Source organism: Schistosoma mansoni (genome assembly GCF_000237925.1).
Source record: "Schistosoma mansoni, WGS project CABG00000000 data, supercontig 0225, strain Puerto Rico, whole genome shotgun sequence".
NCBI classification, from domain to species: Eukaryota; Metazoa; Platyhelminthes; class Trematoda; order Strigeidida; family Schistosomatidae; genus Schistosoma; species Schistosoma mansoni.
In genome coordinates, this window is record NW_017386091.1 from 215,976 (window position 1) to 236,971 (window position 20,996).

At 36.9% G+C, this 20,996-nt stretch overlaps 1 protein-coding gene and 1 non-coding gene across 2 annotated transcripts in view; one reads left to right on the forward strand and one right to left on the reverse strand.

Moving 5' to 3' along the window:
• Positions 1–20,996, reverse strand: part of Smp_152680 (Receptor Tyrosine Kinase,putative) — a gene marked incomplete at both ends in the record, with an annotated part of 53,546 nt that overhangs the window by 13,407 nt on the left and 19,143 nt on the right. Inside the window, 8 exons of the mRNA XM_018791809.1 lie at positions 3,244–4,008; positions 4,863–5,068; positions 7,428–7,830; positions 10,078–10,359; positions 12,031–12,464; positions 14,212–14,571; positions 17,910–18,082; positions 19,760–19,886. Of these exons, the coding sequence (XP_018647302.1) occupies positions 3,244–4,008; positions 4,863–5,068; positions 7,428–7,830; positions 10,078–10,359; positions 12,031–12,464; positions 14,212–14,571; positions 17,910–18,082; positions 19,760–19,886 (2,750 nt within the window). The remainder of the gene's footprint in view (positions 1–3,243; positions 4,009–4,862; positions 5,069–7,427; positions 7,831–10,077; positions 10,360–12,030; positions 12,465–14,211; positions 14,572–17,909; positions 18,083–19,759; positions 19,887–20,996) is intronic.
• Positions 11,812–11,880, forward strand: Smp_tRNA_02180_Pseudo_TTG.1.1. Its single transcript has one exon. It is a non-coding gene (tRNA).

The window sequence follows — 20,996 nt, forward strand, 5'->3', positions numbered from 1 at the left end:
GGACGAAACGGCCTTCCACTGCTTCCGGGTTTTCAACGGTGATCTAGCTTTGATTGACTCATAAATTCAACCACTAAATCATTAATCCAATAAAAATACCACTTCACATGATCTATTACACAGTTCGTAAAGCTTAATTTTAAAATCCACCTAAACACCTATTCTCAAGGTGTATAGTTTTCATTTGTAGTTGTTAGGTTGAATATTTATTCGATCGAGTATTCGCTACATATACTGTTTTATATTGTGAATTTATTTTTATAGATCAGAAGTAGAGATTTCAGTGTTTTCATAGTTGAAATCATGAGTCAATTAAAGCTAGACCATCATGGAAAACCTGGAAGCACTGTTTACGGCCGTTTTGTCTTATTATGGGACTCCTCAACAGTGAAAATCTACTATCCCGCACTCTTGAGATTCGAACCCAGGACCTACCAGTCTCGCATCAGAGCACTTAACCGATAGACCACTGAACCGGGATCCATTGGTGTTAATGTCTAACTTCAACCAACCCATGAAATCTGAGCAACCGCTCACCAATTGTCTTGACTTGTACGACGAGAAAACACGGTGAACTTATCAATTTGGTAGCTTTCATTCTGAATTATTTAAGGAACTAACTTTAATTCCCTGGGTTATAGAACATACTCTGTTCAGATCGTAACAGCCTTCAGCTATAAGCATACATAAATTGAAGGTATCCAAAATATCAAAATTCTTTTGGAAAACAAGAAGACGGAGTTTCATGGATGACGATGACTGATAATCTACTGATATCTCCCCGAATCCTAATTTATATTTAAAACAGTTAACAATCATTAATGATAGAGTTTAGTTTAATTAACTTTTTAAAATTGAATTATGACTGATTAATACAGTAATCTTCGTACTTGTTATTTGTAAACGTGACACAGACAATCACTATAAGAATGGATGAATGGTTGCGCAAGATCATGGGTCGATTGAAGTTAGACAATAACACCGTTGGATGCCAACAGGCTCAGTGGTCTACAGGTAAAACGTTCACGCGCGAGATCAAAGGCTATTCTCGTTCGAACCTCTTCGGTGAGAGATCGTAGATGAGCACTATTGAGGAGTCCCAATTGCTTTTTGTTTCTGTTCATCCCTTCTCAATCTTCTCAATCTTCTGCTGCCAAATATTCTACTCCTGACTAACAACATGTACTACTTATGTCAATATAAGTAACACAAATCACAGTTATACTTAGTCAAATACACCTAAGAATTTGGTCATGTTAAAAGTAGATAGATTTTGGTTATATTTATTGTTTGAGGGTTAGGTATATTATCCAATTGTTATGAAGCAAACAATGAAGACCTTGGATTCTACAATCATCAAAATCCTCTCATACTACTAATTATTTATTTATTTTATTTATTTAAACACATAAATATTGGTACAAAGAAGCACCAGATAAATATGCGCCTCACAAATCTCATCGATTTGTGTGAGGGCTGTGATACTACCCAGGTGCCCAGACTGAAGCAGGTGGTTTTCTTAAGGGGCCACACCCGGAGCCTTTGACCTGAAGGTCTGATCCACAAGGCAATGGAGCATCGTAAGGAGATGCAGTCCAAAGGTAGCCGGTGACCAACAGTTGGTTCATACGCCATTCATTCCTTCAGGATACTGGAGCCCATGTGCACCATTGGTTTGGAATCAGGGTTTTCCAACTCTCCTAGGTGGACTCGCCTTGTCCACCGACCTGGTTAAAGCGCCGGACACTCGCTTTTCGTCCTCTCACTTTTGTGAACAACACCCCCGCCACGAGAAGGCAGTGAGTAGGACTTCCCCGGCAGCGGCTATATATTCGCGTGGCCATGTGAGAGCATTTGGAGAGGGAGAGCAGACTTTCCCCACTCTCGGCCGTACCAGGGCATTTGGGGGCATACTACTAATAGTAATCAAGTTCTCACTAGAACTAATTTAATCAGGTAACTCCTCTAATTCAAATGGGAAGCTGTGTTCAGTATAGTCTATTCACGTCAGTATGAAGAAGTTATCCACCAATAGTACTAGAAGCTGGTTGTAGAATATCACGAATTTATTGAAGTCAAAAATCCACATCATTAGATGCTGGCTCGGTTGTCTAAAGACTACATTGTTCAATCATTGATGTGGTTGTTAATATGGTCACCTCTTAAAAGTTTCATACTATCCATATCATTTTGACTTTCATTAGTTATCGAATGACTTAGAAAAGGCTATTAATAGTATGTATAAGAACACATTTAATCAAACATACAATGAATAAATGTTCATTATTATTTGAATAGTTTACAAATATAGATTTAATAGTTGAATTCATGAGTCAATTGAAGATAGACCACCATTGGAAACCTGGAAGCACTGTTTGACGGCCGTTCCCTCCTAGTATGGGGCTACTCAGTAGTGCATATCCACGGTTCTGCTCGTGTGATTCGAACCCAGGACCTATCGGTCTTGCACGCGAACACTTAACCTGTAGATCACTGAGCCTGTATCCAACAGTGTTAATGTCTAACTTCAACTAATTCATGATATTGCGCCATCGTTCACCATTGTCTTCAGTAAGTTACTATCACATAACAGACCAGGTTGAACTCCACTAGTCAAGGCTTCGCACTAGAACACCAAGAAATACCTCTTGAAGTCAGTTATTAGTAAGCACATAATAATTATTATCAGAAAAGAGTTTTGTAGAGATTGTAGTAATTTTTAATAGTTAAATTCATGAGTCAATTAAAGCTAGACAACCATAGAAAACCTGGAAGCACTGCTTGACAGCCGTTTCGTCCCGCTGTAGGATTCGTCAGCGGTGTGCATCCATGATCCCGCCTCGCTCACAGGCGACTGACTTCAAGAGATATTTCCTGAAGTTTTAGTCAGAAGCAGTGATCAGTGGAGTTCAATCAGGTCTGTTGTGAAGCAGTAACTCACTGAAGACAATGGTGAATGGTTGCTCAACTTCGTGGATTGGTTGAAGTGAGACATTAACACCGTTGGATACTGGCTGGCTCAGTGGTATAGAGGTTAAGCACACGGGCGCGAAATTGAAAGGTCCTGGGTTAGAATCTCGTGAGGAGGGGTCGTGGATACGTACTACTAAGTAGCCCCATACGAGTATAAAACGGCCGTCCAGTGCTTCCAGATTTTCCAGGATGGTCTAGCTTCAACTGACTCATAATTTCAACTATAAAATTCATATTTTTATTTAAACAAAACACAAACAAACTACTTACAGATTTTTCTTCATCCATATTATTCATCCATTTATTATCTTTATCTAATAATAAACTACCATTCATTGGTATTAATGAATGATTCCAATTTAATGGATGAAATAATAATTTCTCTTTTATTAATTGATTATTTTTATAATTTAATATTGATCGATGATTTTTAGTTGCTATGGTGAATGTTTTACTTTTTTTTCTTTTCTCCTTGTTTTTCTCTTTTTTCTTTTTCTTTATCACTAATTGTGGTTTACCTTGTGTCCAAAACTTTTCACAAATTTTATTCAAGGATATAAAACATGACTTATTCCCCTTATTATTATTATTATTATTAGTACCAGTAGTATTAGTAGTATTATCAGTAGTATTAATAGTAGTATCGTATTGTTCAATTCGTATATATTTAGATCTTTTATAGATTGTCCAATAAATAATTAAACTTAATAATAATAACATTATAAATAATGCTGATAATGATGAGATAAGACCAGCGGTTTGTGTTGATAGGTAATGATAATGCCATATATTATTATAATTCATCATATGAATATTTTGAAGAAAATTAAGGTTCTTTGTTGCCATGGTTACAATATTATTATTATAACTATTATGTAATATTGTAGAATTAAGATGATTTTCAATGGAATACTGTCCATTGTAATAGGGTATAATGTGCAAGTTGATTGAATCACTTGAACATATTATTTCACCAGTTTTTTGATCGAATATTTTGAATGGACTAAAATCAGGACATGTATTGTTGCATAACCACTGAAAGTAACAAGTGTAAAGAATGATGATGATAATAATAATAATAATAAAAACAAGAGATGAAAATAAGGGAACATGGTTTAATTCTAAGCAACGATGAATGGTGGTTAGCGGAGGAATCTAGGATGAGCGTTTCGTCCTTTTTGGGACTCGTCAACTGGATGTAGATTAAGGCAATATCGAGGCTGATCAAATGAAGTTTTAAATATCAGTTGGAAGATTCAAGTAAACCAAGTAAGGTAAGTGGATAACGTGATGACAGTACTGGGTTCGAGTCTCAGAGGGAATATTAATTCTAGGATGCAGGTACATCCAGCTGACGAGCCCCAAATAGGACGAAACGAGGGTCCTGAAGTTCATTGTTAGTCACTATTCATCATTGCTTAAAAGATGTAACTTGCATATTTGTGTTAAAGCTGTCTGTCGTAATGTTCATCCAAACACTGAAGCTGTATAGAATGATCTATTTTCCAGGTTCGTAAGGAGATGCAGTCCAAAGGTAGCCGGTGACTAACGATTGATTCATATGCCATTTGATGCCATAGGATACTGGAGCTCATGTGCACCATTGGTTTGGAATGAGGGTTTTCCAATTCCCCTAGGTGAACTTTCTGTGTTCACCAACTCGGTTAAAGCGACGGACATTCGCTTTTCGTCTTCTCAATTTCGTAAACAACAGTAATGCTAAGAGAAGATAGTGAGTAGGACTCACCCGGTAGTGGCTGTATACGCGTGTGCATGTGAGAGCATTTCGAGAGGGAGAGAGGACTCTCCCCACTCCAGGGCATTTGGAGGCTCTTTATTAATACAATATTTAGTTATAAATCATCTTAATTCACATTAGTAGTACTTACCGATTTCATTTGAGAATCATGATAAATTTTCACATGTCGACAACGTGTACATTCTTCTGCGGTTGGTCCACTACAACCAATTTCACATTCTTTATGACATGATAAACATTCAAATGATGTAATATTATCAGGTAAATATCCAATGTAATAATCATTTAATAGAGTTGGATCAAAATTACGTAATGATTTCTTTTTTGGATAAGTTCCTAATTAGAAATCAATAAAAAAAGAACAATGAAATGATTTAGAGTTTTATTATGATTCATTAAAACCTTAGGTGATATTCGTTAGGTATTACTTATTATGGGTTATTAGTGAAAATCAATTCTGATTGAGATCATCAACCGATTAATGCTAGACCACCATTAAAAACCTGGAAGCACTGAACGGCCGTTTCGTCCAAGTATGGAACTCATCAGCAGTGTACATCCACGATACCGCACACGGAATTCGAACCTAGGACCTTTGGTCTTGTGCGAAAACGTTTAATCTCTAGATCAGAGAGCCGGCATTCAACGGTGCTATTCTTAAGCGCCAGGCCGAAGGTTCTGGGTTCAAATCCCAGGTGCGGGATCGTGGATGTACACTACCGGTATTGGTTGAAAGATCATAAGTCACTATATGATCATTTTTATTCTGTTCAAGTATGTTTTGCCGTTCTTGATTATACCTTAGTAGTTTTCATTATGAATGAATATCATCTGAGAACCTTTAGTAAAATGGAATGATCTTCATTGGGTGTTCTCTTCACTAAGTGTAAACTCATAACCTTTTAAGTTCTTCTTTGGAGCAAAATACCATCCACACACAAAGTACTGATGCAAATGGTTATCATTTTCAGTTTTAATTAACAGGATGAATAACAAGTGGAAAGAACTGGAAAGGATTGCCCAGGACAGAGTTGGATGGAGAATGCTGGTGGGCGGCCTATGCTCCTCCATGAGGGGTAACAGGCGTAAGTAAGTAGGCAATGAAATAGTGCAATCCTTATCCTGTGATATGGATGAGTTACTTTTTGTTTATCAAGTTCAAAAACTTCACAGATTACAATTTTATTGTAGAAATTCAAAGATCCAATTTTCAAGCAACTGATTAATGAGCATAAGATTACTATTTACTCCATAATTCTGTGCATAACTAAAACGTTTTTATGTCGGTTCAACTAGCCAGTAATTTCAGTAGTTGAGATCATGATTCTAGAGGTTAAGCGCTTGCGCGCGAGACTGACAGGCCCTGTGTTCGAATCTGGCGGGGCGGGATCGTGGATGCGCACTTCCGAGGAGTCCCACAATAGGATGAGGCTTCCGTCAAACAGTGCTTACAGGTTTCCCATGGTGGTCTAGCTTCAATCGACTCATGATCTCAACTATTGAAATTACTTCATAATATTTTTCAAGTTTATGTTATCACACAGTGAAAAGTAAATCTAAATGAATGAAAAACAACCTAAAAGGTAGTTCTAACATTGCACTCTCCTATTCTATAGCTTACTATTCCAAACTGTGTTCATTTACTTTTTCTAATGTTACCTCATTTATGTAAGAGGTTAGTTAAACCTTTAATAACCTAATGATAGACTTTTCCTATATATAGTTGAGTAAGCAAAGGTTATTCCTTCTATGGATCTATTGCTGAGATGTTAGATTACTTAGTTCAATGTCTATAGAATGTTAGAATTCGAACTGATAAGACAGGAAAGTTTGCTATCTGTTCGGTAAGCTGAAGTAGTTGACTGTTAATGGTTTCTTCATTAGTTTAAACAATAGGACGAAAGAACCATCCAGTGCTTTCGGGTTTTCCCTGGTGATTTTAGCTTCCGATTGACTCACGCTTTCAACTATAAACAACTAAAAATGATTGAAGTTCGAATTCACTTGTGCTATTTTATCAGGTCAAACTGCTTTATCCAAGTAAAACGCATTCATTATGAACATAGAGCTACTAATACCTGTTATATTTTGGTGAAGACATAAGTACGGGTAACTCCCAGGACCTATTAATGGACGATTATTCTGTATATATTCCTATTGTATAACTATTCAGTAACTAGATTATGTATATCTATATTCATCTTATGATAAGCTTCATTTTGATCTATGGGTTATTATCATACGATTTACTGTTCCCAAATTATGTTCAGTTTATTGATTATGGTATCCCACGTTCACAGCCACATTTTGGCTTGATTTTGTACAGATATTATTTTCTATTATATGGTGTGGTGTGGTCTGTCTGTCTAGTATATAAACAGAGTGTGCTTGAAATAAATGATTCGCATAGATTCGCATAACAGCAGCTGCTATTGGTGTTCTGGACTCAAGTGGACGGGCTAGGCGGATTAAGGACCAATAAGGACGCGAAATTACTCATACTGATTGGACGTCCTTGATTGTCACCGTGTTAAGGTCGGAGATGTCGTATTTCTATTGGTGGATAAGTCACACGAGTTTAATTTGTAAGGTCATAACAAATTAGAGACGACCTTGATCAAGTCATAACAATACCCATATAACTCATTGCTCCTATAACTAATAAATGAATCATTAAAAATATCAAATATCTAACCTGATGGACAAGTGGAAACACAGCGACCTTGATAACTTGCATAAGCACAACGTACACATTGTTCTGGACTAGGTCCATAACATGCAACATTAGATGATCCTATTAAGCTTGATTGTCTTGATGAAATAATTTCTGAATGACATTGTTCATTACATGGTAAACATATTTGCGCTAAACCATATAATTGTGGTTGAGTATGATTTAATAACCATAGAGAAATTTCATCAATTATTTTTGATGGGAAATTATGAAAAAGATTCGCATCAGTTTGACTCCAAGTAAATCGATTCATTGAACTATTCTGTTCTTTTATATTGAAGGAAACTGTTGATTGACGATCTACACTGGAACCTCCTCTATGGTGTAAGTTGATGACGTGTTGATAAGTACCAAATGGGCAACTCTATAAAGAGGATCATTAAAATAGGATGATAGTGAAAATTATTGAGCTAGATTGAGTGGTGACAATCGACTCAAGTCATAGTCTGATTCATATTTTCCTTCATAGTTTCCATCATGAACTGATCTTAATTAGATAAGCATTGGAAACCATGAAACTCTGTACAGATATATCGTCCCAATATGGGACTCCTGAGCAGAGGACATCTACAACCCTTTCAAGAATCAAACCCTATACCTTCATTTCTTTCTAGAAGTCCATCAAATTTCGATCAGTTTGTTATCCTCCGGTAATTTACATTGTCTAACTTCAACTTCAGAGTAAACTGAAGTCATCTATTTCTCTAAACCCCCTAATGACTTGTGAATTCAACTGTACAAACTACTACAATCTCCATAAATCCCCATTCTGATAATTATCATGTATTCACTAGTGACTAGCTTCGAGAGGGATTTCGTAGAGTTCTAATGAGAAGCTGTGACTTGTGGAGTCGAATCCGTGTAGGGTTGAGGCAATTATTCACATCAGACAATGGATGAAGGGTTCAGCAATATAATGGATTGATTAAAGTCAGACATTAACACCGTTAGATGCTTGCTCAGTGGTCTACAGGTTAAGCGTTCGTGCACAAGACCGAAGGTCCTGGGTTGGAGTCCCCTTGGTGAGGGATCTTCAATGTGCACTGTTGAATAGTTTCATACTAGGACGAGACTTTCGTTCAGTATTTACAGGTTTTAATGATGATCTAGCTTAGATCGACTCATTTATAGGAGTAATACTAAGTCAAATATTATAAAGTGGATTCAATCCAGTAAATGCAACACAATAAACTGCATATCAATGCATGAATCACTGTGTTTAATTTAACACGGAGTAAAGATATGCATTCATGGGAAATGTTATACCTCAAATGAACTTTCCATTCATTCATACTTGGTTTTCAAAGTGATTCTTTGATGACTCTCATTTCGTTACGAAAACTATTATCATGCCTAGTTAAAGGTGATTGATATGTAAATATGATATGTAAATAAGACGTCCACGATCCCGCATGAGGGACTCGAACCCAGTACCTTCGGTCCCGCCAGCTGGGTGGTCTACAGGTTAAACGTTAGCATGTGACACCGAAGGTCATGGGTTAGAGTCTCGTTTTCATTGTTCACTACATATCTGTAAAAACAATAAACTTTCATAATAAATATTTTTTCTAAAGAAAACTAAAACAGATCATTCATTGTAAACTGAACAATTTCATTTCAGTCAGTCAGATCCAACGTAGGACTAGGCACATATATGCATCGGTTCAAGTTGCCATACATCACTCATTAGCACAACAAGATGAGCACTGAATTCATAGAAGTAGTTAATTTAGTGGTGGTAATAAGTAAGAAAGATTGTATATAAGGATATATTACAAGAAGAATGACATATATGAAGGAATTTTAATCTCAAGGTTTAAGGGAAGACAAATAGTGTATACACCTACTCCATTGTGATTGATTCTGAGCCATGTCACACAGAGTCTCCAACCATTGGTTATGATAGTCACGCGGACCCCAACCAAACAGTCTGCACCTACCAACATGGCTCAGATAAGAAGTTAGTGACTTCATGCTCTGATGCCACATTTCGGTTTGGCCGCCCCAAACTCTCTTCCAACCATCCCCAATACTAGTCAGCGTAGCGCATCGTGGTAATCGGTGTTCAGGCATTCGTAACACGTGGCCTAACCATCTCAGTTGATGAAGATTCACAACATCATCAACTGATTTACCATCATTCTCTAATACCTTGTGTCTAACCTCACTATTACTTACCCGGTTATCCCAGCAGATGCGAGCAATATTTCTAAGACATCTGTGGTCAAATACTAGTAACCTACGAGTATCTTCTACTCTTAATGGCCATGTTTCGCAGCCTTAAAGTAGAACAGAGCGAACTACTGCGCGGTATACTCATCCCTTAATTGATAGAAGGATATCCCGCCTTCTTCATAGGTGACATGAATTACCGAAAGCCGAATGAGCTTTTTGAATCTATGCAGAGATTTCATCAGACACCAACCCAGTAGGGTTGATCAGACTTCCAAGATAAGTGAAGTTGTCGACGCGTTCAACTACTTCACTCCCTATCCTTAGTTCAGATGTTGACGCAGGCCAGTCCTGGAGAAAATTTCATTGAATGTCTAAGAAAAATACATAGAAGTATTCGATTGAACAGAAAAAAATGTTTGATACTTATCATACTTACATTGACACATTTTAAATGATGATTTGAATTTTTTGGCTCCAAATATAAAACTGTTTGTTTACAAAAACTACATCCACCATTACCTGGCCAATCACCTGATCCTGTACAGTAATATTTAAGTTTGTTTTCAATCTTTTGATTCAATAAATTGTTATTGATATATATATTACCATTTTCTATATCTCCAGGTGGTGTACATGTTGATGAACATTCCATGCATTTCTTAGTTATTGGATCTGTATATTTATTAGGTGGACAATAAGCTCGGCAAAATGGACCATCCTTTGATTGAAAGAAAAACAAGTTAATGAAGATTGAAATGTTATGTCATTCGAAATGTCATCTTTTGAATGGAATCTATTGTCTAATAAAAAAGATGGAAGCACAGGACGGCCATTTCGTCCTACTGTGGGACTCCTCAGTGGCAGTGCGCATCCACGATTCCGCACTCGTGAGATTTGAACCCAGGACCTACCAGTCTCGCGCCAGAGCACTTAACCGATAGACCACTAAGCCGGCCGGCGTTCAACGATGTTAATGTCTAACTTCAACCAATCCACGATTTTGAGCAACCGTTCACCAATTGTCTTCAGTGAGTTGATATCTCACAACAGACTTGGTAGAACTCCACTGTTCACTGCTTCCCACTAGAACTCAAGGAAATATCTCTTGAAGTCAGTCATTAGTGAGCATATGAATATAGATCAGAAGAGGATGCGTGGATGTGCACTGCTGAGGAGTTTCATAATAAGACGAAACGGTCGTCCAGTGCTTCCAGGTTTTCCATGGTGTTCTAGCTTCAATTGACTCATGATTTCAACTATGAAAATACTAAATTCTCCATTAAACCCCTTCTGATCTATAATAAATAAGAATCTAATCTTTGTTGAACTATTACCAAGGAAGAAACGTGAACAGTCAACGTCTAGATCACTGAGCTGACATTCAATAATGTACACGTCTACCTTCAATCAATTCACAAATCTCGTTGTATTGTGAAACAGTTATTCGTCGCAGACAATGAATGAGGATTTCAAACTGCAGCTCAATGGTCTAGAAGTTGAGTATTCTCGTGAGGTGTAAAAAATCCTGGGTTCGACCCTTGGTGGTGGGGTCGTAGACGTGGACTGTCACTGAGGTGTGCCATACTAGGATCAGTTAACAAAGACACAATTATCATCTGATAATCCCTACAGGTTTAGGTAACACCTCCGAAATACAGTATGTTTTTGTTTTCTCTACATTTTTGAAACCCTCGCTTAAGTACATTTTGTAAATTGAATCATACGTACAAGAAAACGCGTCTATCACCAAACTGCATCACGAGGCATGCCCTAACTCGGAATTTTGAGGGGAAAAGGAAAAAAAGGAAGACGAAAGAACATACTGCGTCAAGAATTGGAGGCAGACATCGAAAGGATGAATAGCAACTGGAAACAAGTGTAAAAGATTGTCCAGGACAGAGTTCGATGAAGAATGATTGTAGGAGGCCTATGTTTGTCTATGAAGTGATGATCATATTCTATAAAATCAACTATAAACTAAGTATGAATTCACTTGGCATTGTTGGTTTGAATCTTCCGATTGATTTCGAGGACTGCAATACGCACAGTATGCACATATGTCAATAACTGACTGACCAGTTGCAGTCCTAAAATCAATTGGAAGATTCAAACAAACAATACTAAGTGAATTTCAACTTCACCCCATTGCACAAGCAAGTGCCTATCAGGACTCAGTAGCTGAGTGGATAACGCGATGGCGTTTGAAGCGAAAGGTACTGGGTTCGAGTCCCAGAATGAAAACCAACTCTGAGATGCAAGTACATCCAACTGACGAGTCCCAAATAGGACGAAACGCCCGTCAAACTGGATTCCACTACTAGCCACTATCCATCTTTACTTGTATGAACTCAGTAGTTTATCATAGATCAAACATATATTGTTTACTTACTTGTACAAATCGACATAAACCAATACATTGATCATCATTAGGACCATAACATGTTTGATTTTGTAAACTACACATATCTGAACATTTTTTACATTGTGCTGATGAGAAAATTTTGTTTTCTTTACTATAGTACTTATTAATGAGTTCAGTAGTAGATTTGTTGATTTCATTATTATAAACAGCCGTTGAAAGATTTTGTACATCTATCACTATATTTGATCTATTATTTAATATTTGTTCCAAGTTACTATGTGTATCATTCAATTTTGGTGTATAGAAACCAGGTAGATCTTCACAATGTTCCATACAAATTCTTCCACCATTATCAATATTTTCAATAGACCAATATTTACATAAAGTACAAAATTGTCTACCTGGACCCCAACATCCACTATGTGGTTGACATAATTCATCACATACGGCTCCACGACCTTCTGTTATATAAGAATAAATTATGAAAATTCTGTCAGTTTAATTGTAAAATTTTTGTTACAGTATTAATTATGGTGAGTTTTTGCTTCTGGTACCTGCAGCTGATGAGTCCCAAATAGGACGAAATGCGTGTCTCGGATTACACTGCTAGCCACTATTCATCTTTGTTTAAAATGTTATAATTCATCTAATAAGAAGTGCGATTTTGTATAGTTATTAGGCATTGGGACGAAAAAGATCTTTTTTCAAGCTCAGTTTTGTATCAACTTCGTTCGGAATATGTGCATCCTATAAGGATTGCCTCGATATAGTTATCATGATGCAAGTTAATACAGATAGCATATAATGTGCTTAGCAGTGAAATACAGAATGCATACTTCACCCTATTCGGTACTTGTCAACTGAATGAGGCTGAAATACCTGGGATAGGAATAGGTTACTAAATAAGGATGGCACATAGATTAAATAGGCAGTAAATGTTTATCGACTGAGTTGGTTGGAACATGTATTACATACATCCATCCCTCTAATACCTCTAAAGGTGAGATTGTAAGATCAGATTAGAAAAAAGCCAGAGGTGGCCATAATGAAACATGGCATCAGTCTATGAAGTCATCGATAATTGAACTGAACCTTGTTAATAGATATAGACTACCTGGTTGTGGTTTGCGTGGTCGCTGTAATCAATGATAAGAGACTGAATGATATGGCTCAAAATCGTTTTCAATCGCGTAAGTACATTTGTTCCTTGCCTTCCTCCAATTTATGGGATTGAAAATTCCTCATAACTTTTTCGGGTTTTTATTTCACTAATTTGTATCTTCTTGGATCATATCTTCTACGCTCATTATTTTTTATTACCACTAATACTGTTATTACCTCTACTTTCCTGAGTTTTGGCCTAATGATATGATCTCACGTTAACGAGGTATGGTAAACTGAACCGATGGACATACGTAACAGGTTTTATGTTGTGACTGACTTACTGACTCACATGAATCCTCGAGTTGATGTTGACCTCATAACTCAAAGATAGTACCTTCCACTCCAATCACCACCTAATAAACCCTGAATAGGGCTAAACTTGTGTCCTGAATTCCGCTGCTAACTATATTCTATCTACTTTATATAATCCATGATTGTTTTAAAACTAACATTCGATAGTTAGTAGATGTTAGAGTCAACCCAACTGCATCACGAGGCAAGCCCTATTTTGGAATCCGGAAGAGAAGCAAAAAAGGGGAAGGCCAAAGAACACATTACGCGGGGAAATAGAAGCAGATATGAAAAGGATAAATAGCAAGTGGAAAGAACTGGGAAGGATTGCCCAGGACAGGGTTGAATAGAGAATACTGTTGTGCAGCCTATGCTCCTCCATGAGGGGTAACAGGCGTAAGTAAGTAAGTAAGTAAGTAATTTTTCGAATTCGATTTTCAAGTAACTAACATAGAAACAACTCTTTCATTGTTCCAAAGTCATTAAGGATAATATCGAGATTACATTGTTATTGTTTCTTGTTTGATAGTTTGTTTTTGAGGGGGGGGACGGGGAGGGCATTAAATAAGAATATTTTAAGAATAGGATGAATAACAACTGGAAAGAACTGAAAAGGAAGGCTCAGGACAGAGTTCGATGGAGAACGCTGGTGAACGGCCAATGCTCCTCCACATTGGGTAACAGGCGTAAGTAAGTAAGTTTTAAGAATATTGGGATAACTATAAGGTATTACCAAACAGATGAAAAACTTACTACAAAATTCAAAATGAGCATTTCCCCCAACAAAAATAGTTGAATCTTTGAATGGTCGTTTTCTTTTGGAATCTTTCTTATGACGTAATATAATTTGTGCTAATGAATCATTATTAAGATTAGTATTGAATGTTTTGATTAGTTTCGAAATCTTTGTACCTTTGTCATGAAGTTCATCGACGAATGTTTCATCATTTAGTAAACTTGTCCAATCAATTGTATCCACATAACATAAACGTGGATTACCCGTAATTAATAAACTTGGATGACCTAATTTTTGTAATGATGTCATACCTAAAAATTCTAAATGATGATTTAGGTTTATATTGACAGTTCGCGTTTGTTGGATATTTGGACTAACTGTAGTAAAACAAAAGTGAAAAGGAATGAATAATAGTAAAGCATTACAAATCTCATTTAGTGAAAGAATATCTCAATTAAGATCCAGTCCAAATCATCAGAAAGTGTATTATAGTAATCTGATAGTTGAATTCATGAGGCAATTCAAGCTAGACCACCATGGAAAACCTGGGAGCGTTGGACGGCCGTTTCGTCCTAGTATGGGGTTCCTCAGCTGTTTTCCAGAGATTAAACGTCCGCGCGCAAGACTGATAGGTCGTAGGTTCGAATCCCACGAGAGGGATTGTGAATGAGCACTGCTGAGGAGTCCTATACTAGGATAAAATGGCCGTCCAGTGCTTTCAAGTTTTCCATGATGGTCTAGCTTGAATAGATTCATGAATTCAATTATTAAATCAGTATCAGTTTATTGCATTATCAAGAAATTGAATAGTTACACTAAATATAATCTTAACGCCTGTAGCTCCTCCGGGGGCTACTGCCGGTCCCAAGCCTGGGTAAAGAAGGAGGGTTGGGCATGGGGTTAGCGACCTCATCCCGTAGAAAACTAACCCGCTAAAAAAACGCTAACCAGAGAAATTATTCAAACCATTTAAACTCCGCCCTGGGAGTTGAAGAAATCATTATGACGTCTCATGATGAAAGCCGAGTTCTTTCGGAAGTCATGAGGCCAAGGCACCTTCTAACAACCAGAGCAACCTTTTTTTATAGGTACATGGAACGTCTGGACAATATGGGAGACCGGAATAGTCTTCCAAATTGCTGCAGAAATATATGCTTAAGATATCGCTTCGTTGTAACTGTAGTTAATGGTTGAGATGTAATTGATTTCAGTTAACATGCTGTCCGGTTTGAATACTAGGTCAACTGATGTGGTATGTAGTAATTGGACGTAATTTCAACTTGATTGGATAATACCGTATGATGATACCTTCAGATTAGTTGGTCTTGTTTATGATGATACTCTGATTTTAAACGTTATATATATAGTTAACCATATACTAGTAACCAATGTCAGATTTTTCAAGTCCTTAGTGCTTATCAAATTAAATCGATCAAATTACAATATGGTTACTAGTCTAAGTGAATCGACATTGTGTATACTATTTTAATATGTTAGACAGTTAAAGGAACTTCCTAGTAAAGTGATCTTGTAAATCTGAAAGAACTGAAGCTTACTGATTAGGACAAAGCTACAAAGTCTGAGATGTTATCATTGACCTATTCAGGTGGTGACTAATATTGGTAATAATGTAACTGAGTATGCATTTCTTTGACATTAAAGGAACTTCATCGGTCAGCTAGCGTGCTTTATGTTTCTTGCATTACGGACAATATCTTTAGACCGCTGAATTGAAAAATATAATGATCTAAATGTTTTTAGTCAGTTCTTAACTTACAACCTTCCTTTAAGGAGATTATGTTGATAATGTTGTTTTTGTAAACAGTCGTCACTTGACTACTATTCCCATCAATCTAAACATTAAATCATACATTCTAACAGGAATAAACAAGCCTCTACGTTTGTAAAGATTATCCATTGTTGTAGATAATTGTGGGGACGGTCCACAGGTGAAGTTGAGGAAGCTCTAAGAAGCTCAGAAGGAGGCGAACATATTCTATCCAATCAGCTTTTGGAAGAATATTCCAGAACCACTACATGTAGCTTTCCTATTGGACAATGCTAATAACCCCCTGTGTGCGGATTGGATAACTATAAATGATGATTTCGTTTCTACTAAAAACTATAAATACCTGACAGTTTTGTACCATAATTGACACTGTTTAGAATAAAATTTCTTCCACTTGTCTTCTGTCTTCTCATTTTGCGACTTGGAGGGTTATAGCGTTCGAGTGCTTAAGTATTACGCGACATACTAAGAATCTAAGTTCGAGATATTACAATAGTCTACTATGTTCACTTTTAATATGGATGACTTTGTATGTTATGATTACTGTTATATCTAGAGCTTTAGATTCTTGCTATGCTGCGTACTACTAGACTAATTGAACGATCGAACCTGCAACGTCACAAGAGAGAAGACAGAAGACTAGTAAGTAGGAACAGTATTCCCTACACAGTGTCAAATATAGTACGAAAATCTCATGTATTTCTAGTTTTTGGCTCAAAGTAAATCATCATTTCGAACAGCCAATAGGCATATAGGGGATCCTTCTTATTCATTCAATAGAAAAGCTACACGTTGGCATTCTGGAATGTTCCTCTAGCGTTGATTGTGATTGGATGGAATGTTTTCGACTCTTTCTGGGCTTGTTGAGCCTTCCTTGAGTTTGCCAACGAGTTATCCTTGCCATTACTCACAAGCATAATACAAGTCTATTCCAGATCTGTTCATTAATGACTGCTTAACTTTGACTTAGTTGGCTGTAGAATGCCATCCACTATTTGTTAACTTCTAATGTTTCATCAGATAACGAAATCCATTAGTACGTTGAATAGTTCTATACAAATCTTTCATTTAATTAAGCTTGTTTGTGAATACGAACAAAATCCACATCTAAAGATAACCTGGCAACAAAATGTATATATTGTAATAATTTGATTACTAGTGACTAATTTCGAAGAATGATTTTGGAAATATTATTATGAAACTGTGACCATTGGGTTCCAGCCACGTTGAATATGAGTTAGTTACTCACCGATTGTTTGAAAGATGCTATTTCAGTATCTCGAGTTGATCGAAATTAGAAAGAAATGTAAATCATTTGATGGTAATCTTATGTTCTAACCGGTAAGCTCTAAATGAGAGACCTGTAGGTCTTGGATTCTATTACTGGTAAGGTTGTAGACGTATACTCCCGAGAAGTTTCATACTAGAAAAAAACATTTGCCTACCACATCCTGACTTCCATATGTCATTTAATTATGATCAGACGATGATTTAAATTATAAGCAAAGATGGATAGTGGCTAGCAGTGGAATCCAGGACGCTCGTTTCGTCCTATTCGGGACTCACCAGCTGGAGTACCTGAATCTCAGAGTTGATGTTCACTCTGGGACTCGAGCCCAGCACCTTTCGCATCAAACGCCATAGCGTTATCCACTTAAGTAGGACGAAAGATGCGTCAAACTGGATTTCACTGCTAGACACTATTCATCTTTGCTTATAATGCTTGTGGATTAAGGCTATATCGAGGCAATACGTACAGTATACACATATGGCCACTAAGAGACTGACCAGTTTCAGTCCTAAACATCAATTGGAAGATCCAAACAAAAAATACTACGAAATTAGTCTAAACGTCATTAACATTGAAGATCAACCATATTTATGGGTAAATACAATATGAAAAGGGTATGTAATTGATTGTCTTACTTCCTCCAATTATTTTCACATTAGATAGAAATGTTAAATTAGTCATCCATGGAGCATGTGAACCAGCACTGATATAGAGAGTTCCTGTTATATATTCTAATTTAGATAAACCAATTATAAGATCTTTCCATTTTACACCTTCATCAATTTGTGATAAGTTATAAAATGGATCACTATAAGGAATGAAATACAAAATGTTTATTTCTTTAAGTTCTATTTTAATAGTTGAATTCATGAGTTAATGGAAGTTAAACCACTATGGAAAACCTGGAAGCACTGTTTGACTGCGGTTTCGTCCTATCGTGGGACTCCTCAGTAGTGCGCATCCACTATTTCGCTTTGCGAGATTCGAACTCAGGATCTATCAGTTTCACGAGCGAGTGCTCAACCTCTAGACCACTGAGCCGGTCGGCATCCAACAGTGTTGATGTCTAACTTCAACCGATCCATGAAATTGAGCGACATATCCACCAATGTCTTCAGTGAGTTACTATCTCACAACAGACCTGGTTGAACTCTACTGGTCACTGCTTCTCATTAGAACTCCAGGAAATACCTCTTGAGGCCAGTCACTAGTGAGCATATGTTGATTATTATCAGAAGGAGTTTTGTGGTTATTATGGTAATTTTAATAGTTGGGATCATGAATCAATTGAAGCTAGAAAACCTGGAAGCACTGGACGGTCGTTTCGTCTTTTTGTGGGACTCCTCAGAGGTGCTCATCCAAGATCCCACCTCGCTATGCAGTACGAATCGACGATGAACATTAAATATTTAATATGATGTATGTTTAAGACTGTTTTCAACTTGATTTGAGAATATATACATGAGTATTTGTGCGATTGATTGATTGTGGAATAATGACCTTTGAGTGTTGAGAGGATCCTATCGTTCGAGTTGTAATATGTTCTCTGGTTTAAGTGACTCGATTTAGCTTACATTGTGTTCCGATTTTAGGTGTTTAGAGGTAACCATTAAGATACTCTGGATCTATGTTTTGTGCTACATTGTACTTTTCAATAAGGAATACTGTTAATCCTTAGGGAACTTGTGTTATTTATGAGATTTGAACCCTCTTCATTCAGCTCCAAAGTCTGAGGTTTCGCTGCTAAGCTGTTCCTTTTGCGATTGATAAACTATAGGACAAAGTTGTCATTAATGACTGATTACTGAACAGTGACTAGTGTTATTCTTTATTTAATCTTTTTAAATGATAAACAATTTAGTGGTAACATGTCATACTATGAAGCTGATTGATGTATCGCTGAATCCCGTAAGGAGCACTAGTCCTTATTGAATTTTTGAGGAACAGACCTTCGGTAGATCAAAATGATTGAATGTGTACCTTCTTCAGTAAGGTGTTTACATATTTTAAGAAGAAAAATAGCGTCAAAATTAACAAGTTACTCAGTCACAGCATAAAGTTCACCTAGTTAGCTTGTAATTTGCTCTGAATTATGAACTATGAGAATGCATATTAGTTAGATAACTATTAAGAACATAGGTGTCCTGGACAGTATTAAGGAGGTAAGCTGAACCGTGTTTTATGTGAGGAAGGTACCCACCAAAGGCATTGTAAGATTGTTGAGTAATATGACGGACTGATTTAATTCAAACTTGTTCACCACTGGATACCGTCACAATGGTTTGTTGGCTAAGGATTCACTCTCTAGACCAAAAGATTCCGGGTTCGATTCCCGAAGATGAAGTGGTAAATACTCAGTACTAAGTAGTCCTATACTAGAACTAAACGAAGAATGACAGCAAACTAAAAGAAAGTTTGCATAATAAAGGAAGATAACTTTATTAATTTCTACTGACATATTATGTAATCTCAATGTAAAAATTACCCGATAAATGATTGCATTGATAATTTAATATCACCTTCAAATACTGTACAATTTTCCATAGCATGAAGTGATTTACGATGTAAATAATCAATTCCTTTAATGGACTCAATTTCATTTAATGTACAAACTGAAATAAATAAGAACATTCAGTGATTAACAAATAATGATATACATATAGTTGAAATCAAAAGTCAATTGAAGCTAGACCACCGTGGAAAACCTGGAAGCACTGGACGGCCGTTTCGTTCTATTATGGGTCTCCTCAGCAGTGCACATCCACAATCCCGTCTCACAAGATTCAAACCCAGTACCTATCAGTCTCGCGCCAGAGCACTTAACCAATAGACCACTGAGCTGGCCGGAATCCAACGGTGTTAATGTCTAACTTCAAACAATCCACGAAGTTTGAGCAACCGTTTACCAATTGTCTTCAGTGATTTGATATCTCTACAACAGACTTCGTTGAACTCCACTGGTCACTACTTCCCACTAGTACTCAAGGAAACATCCCTTGAAGTCAGTCACCAGTGAGCATATGATCATAGATGAGAAGGGGTTTTGTGGAGATTACAGTATTTTAATAGTTGAAATGATGAGTCAATTGAGGCTAGACCACCGTGGAAAACCTGGAAGCATTGGACGGCCATTACGTCCTATTGAATAGGGATACTACCCCCAAACTCAGGGTCTGGAAAGTCGGAAAAATGAAAATTTTGCAAAACGCGATAAAAATGATCTTGATGGTCTTGTATTAGTATTCTGACACCAGACAAAGGGTTTTTAAGCGTTTTTTTATGCCATAACGCTTCAGGCTAGGTTATTTCGCTTACTATCCTACATATGTGTTGTATACAGTATAAGCTATATTGCTATGTAGAGCTGAAGGTCTTATGTGAGACTAGAGGTTCGACATTGACATTGTGGATGTTTCGGCATTACTTTGGCAAGTTTTGTTGACTGTTCATGTGAAAAGTTGGTTCACTGGTTAACTGATTTCATTCATACTGGTTGTTGATTTTCAATGTTCTCAAGAGCCATTGTCATTGGAGCCATTGTAAGGCATGTCGCCACTGCTAACAATAATAAGTTTGACTGTCGTGTGAGCGGAATGGGTCAACTTTGACCTGTTAATGCTGTGCATAATTGGCTTACGCGATCACTGATTGGAATAATTATACATGTGATGTGAATGTGTATATCAATGATACGAATGGTTCACCAGAGTGCTTGGTGCCTG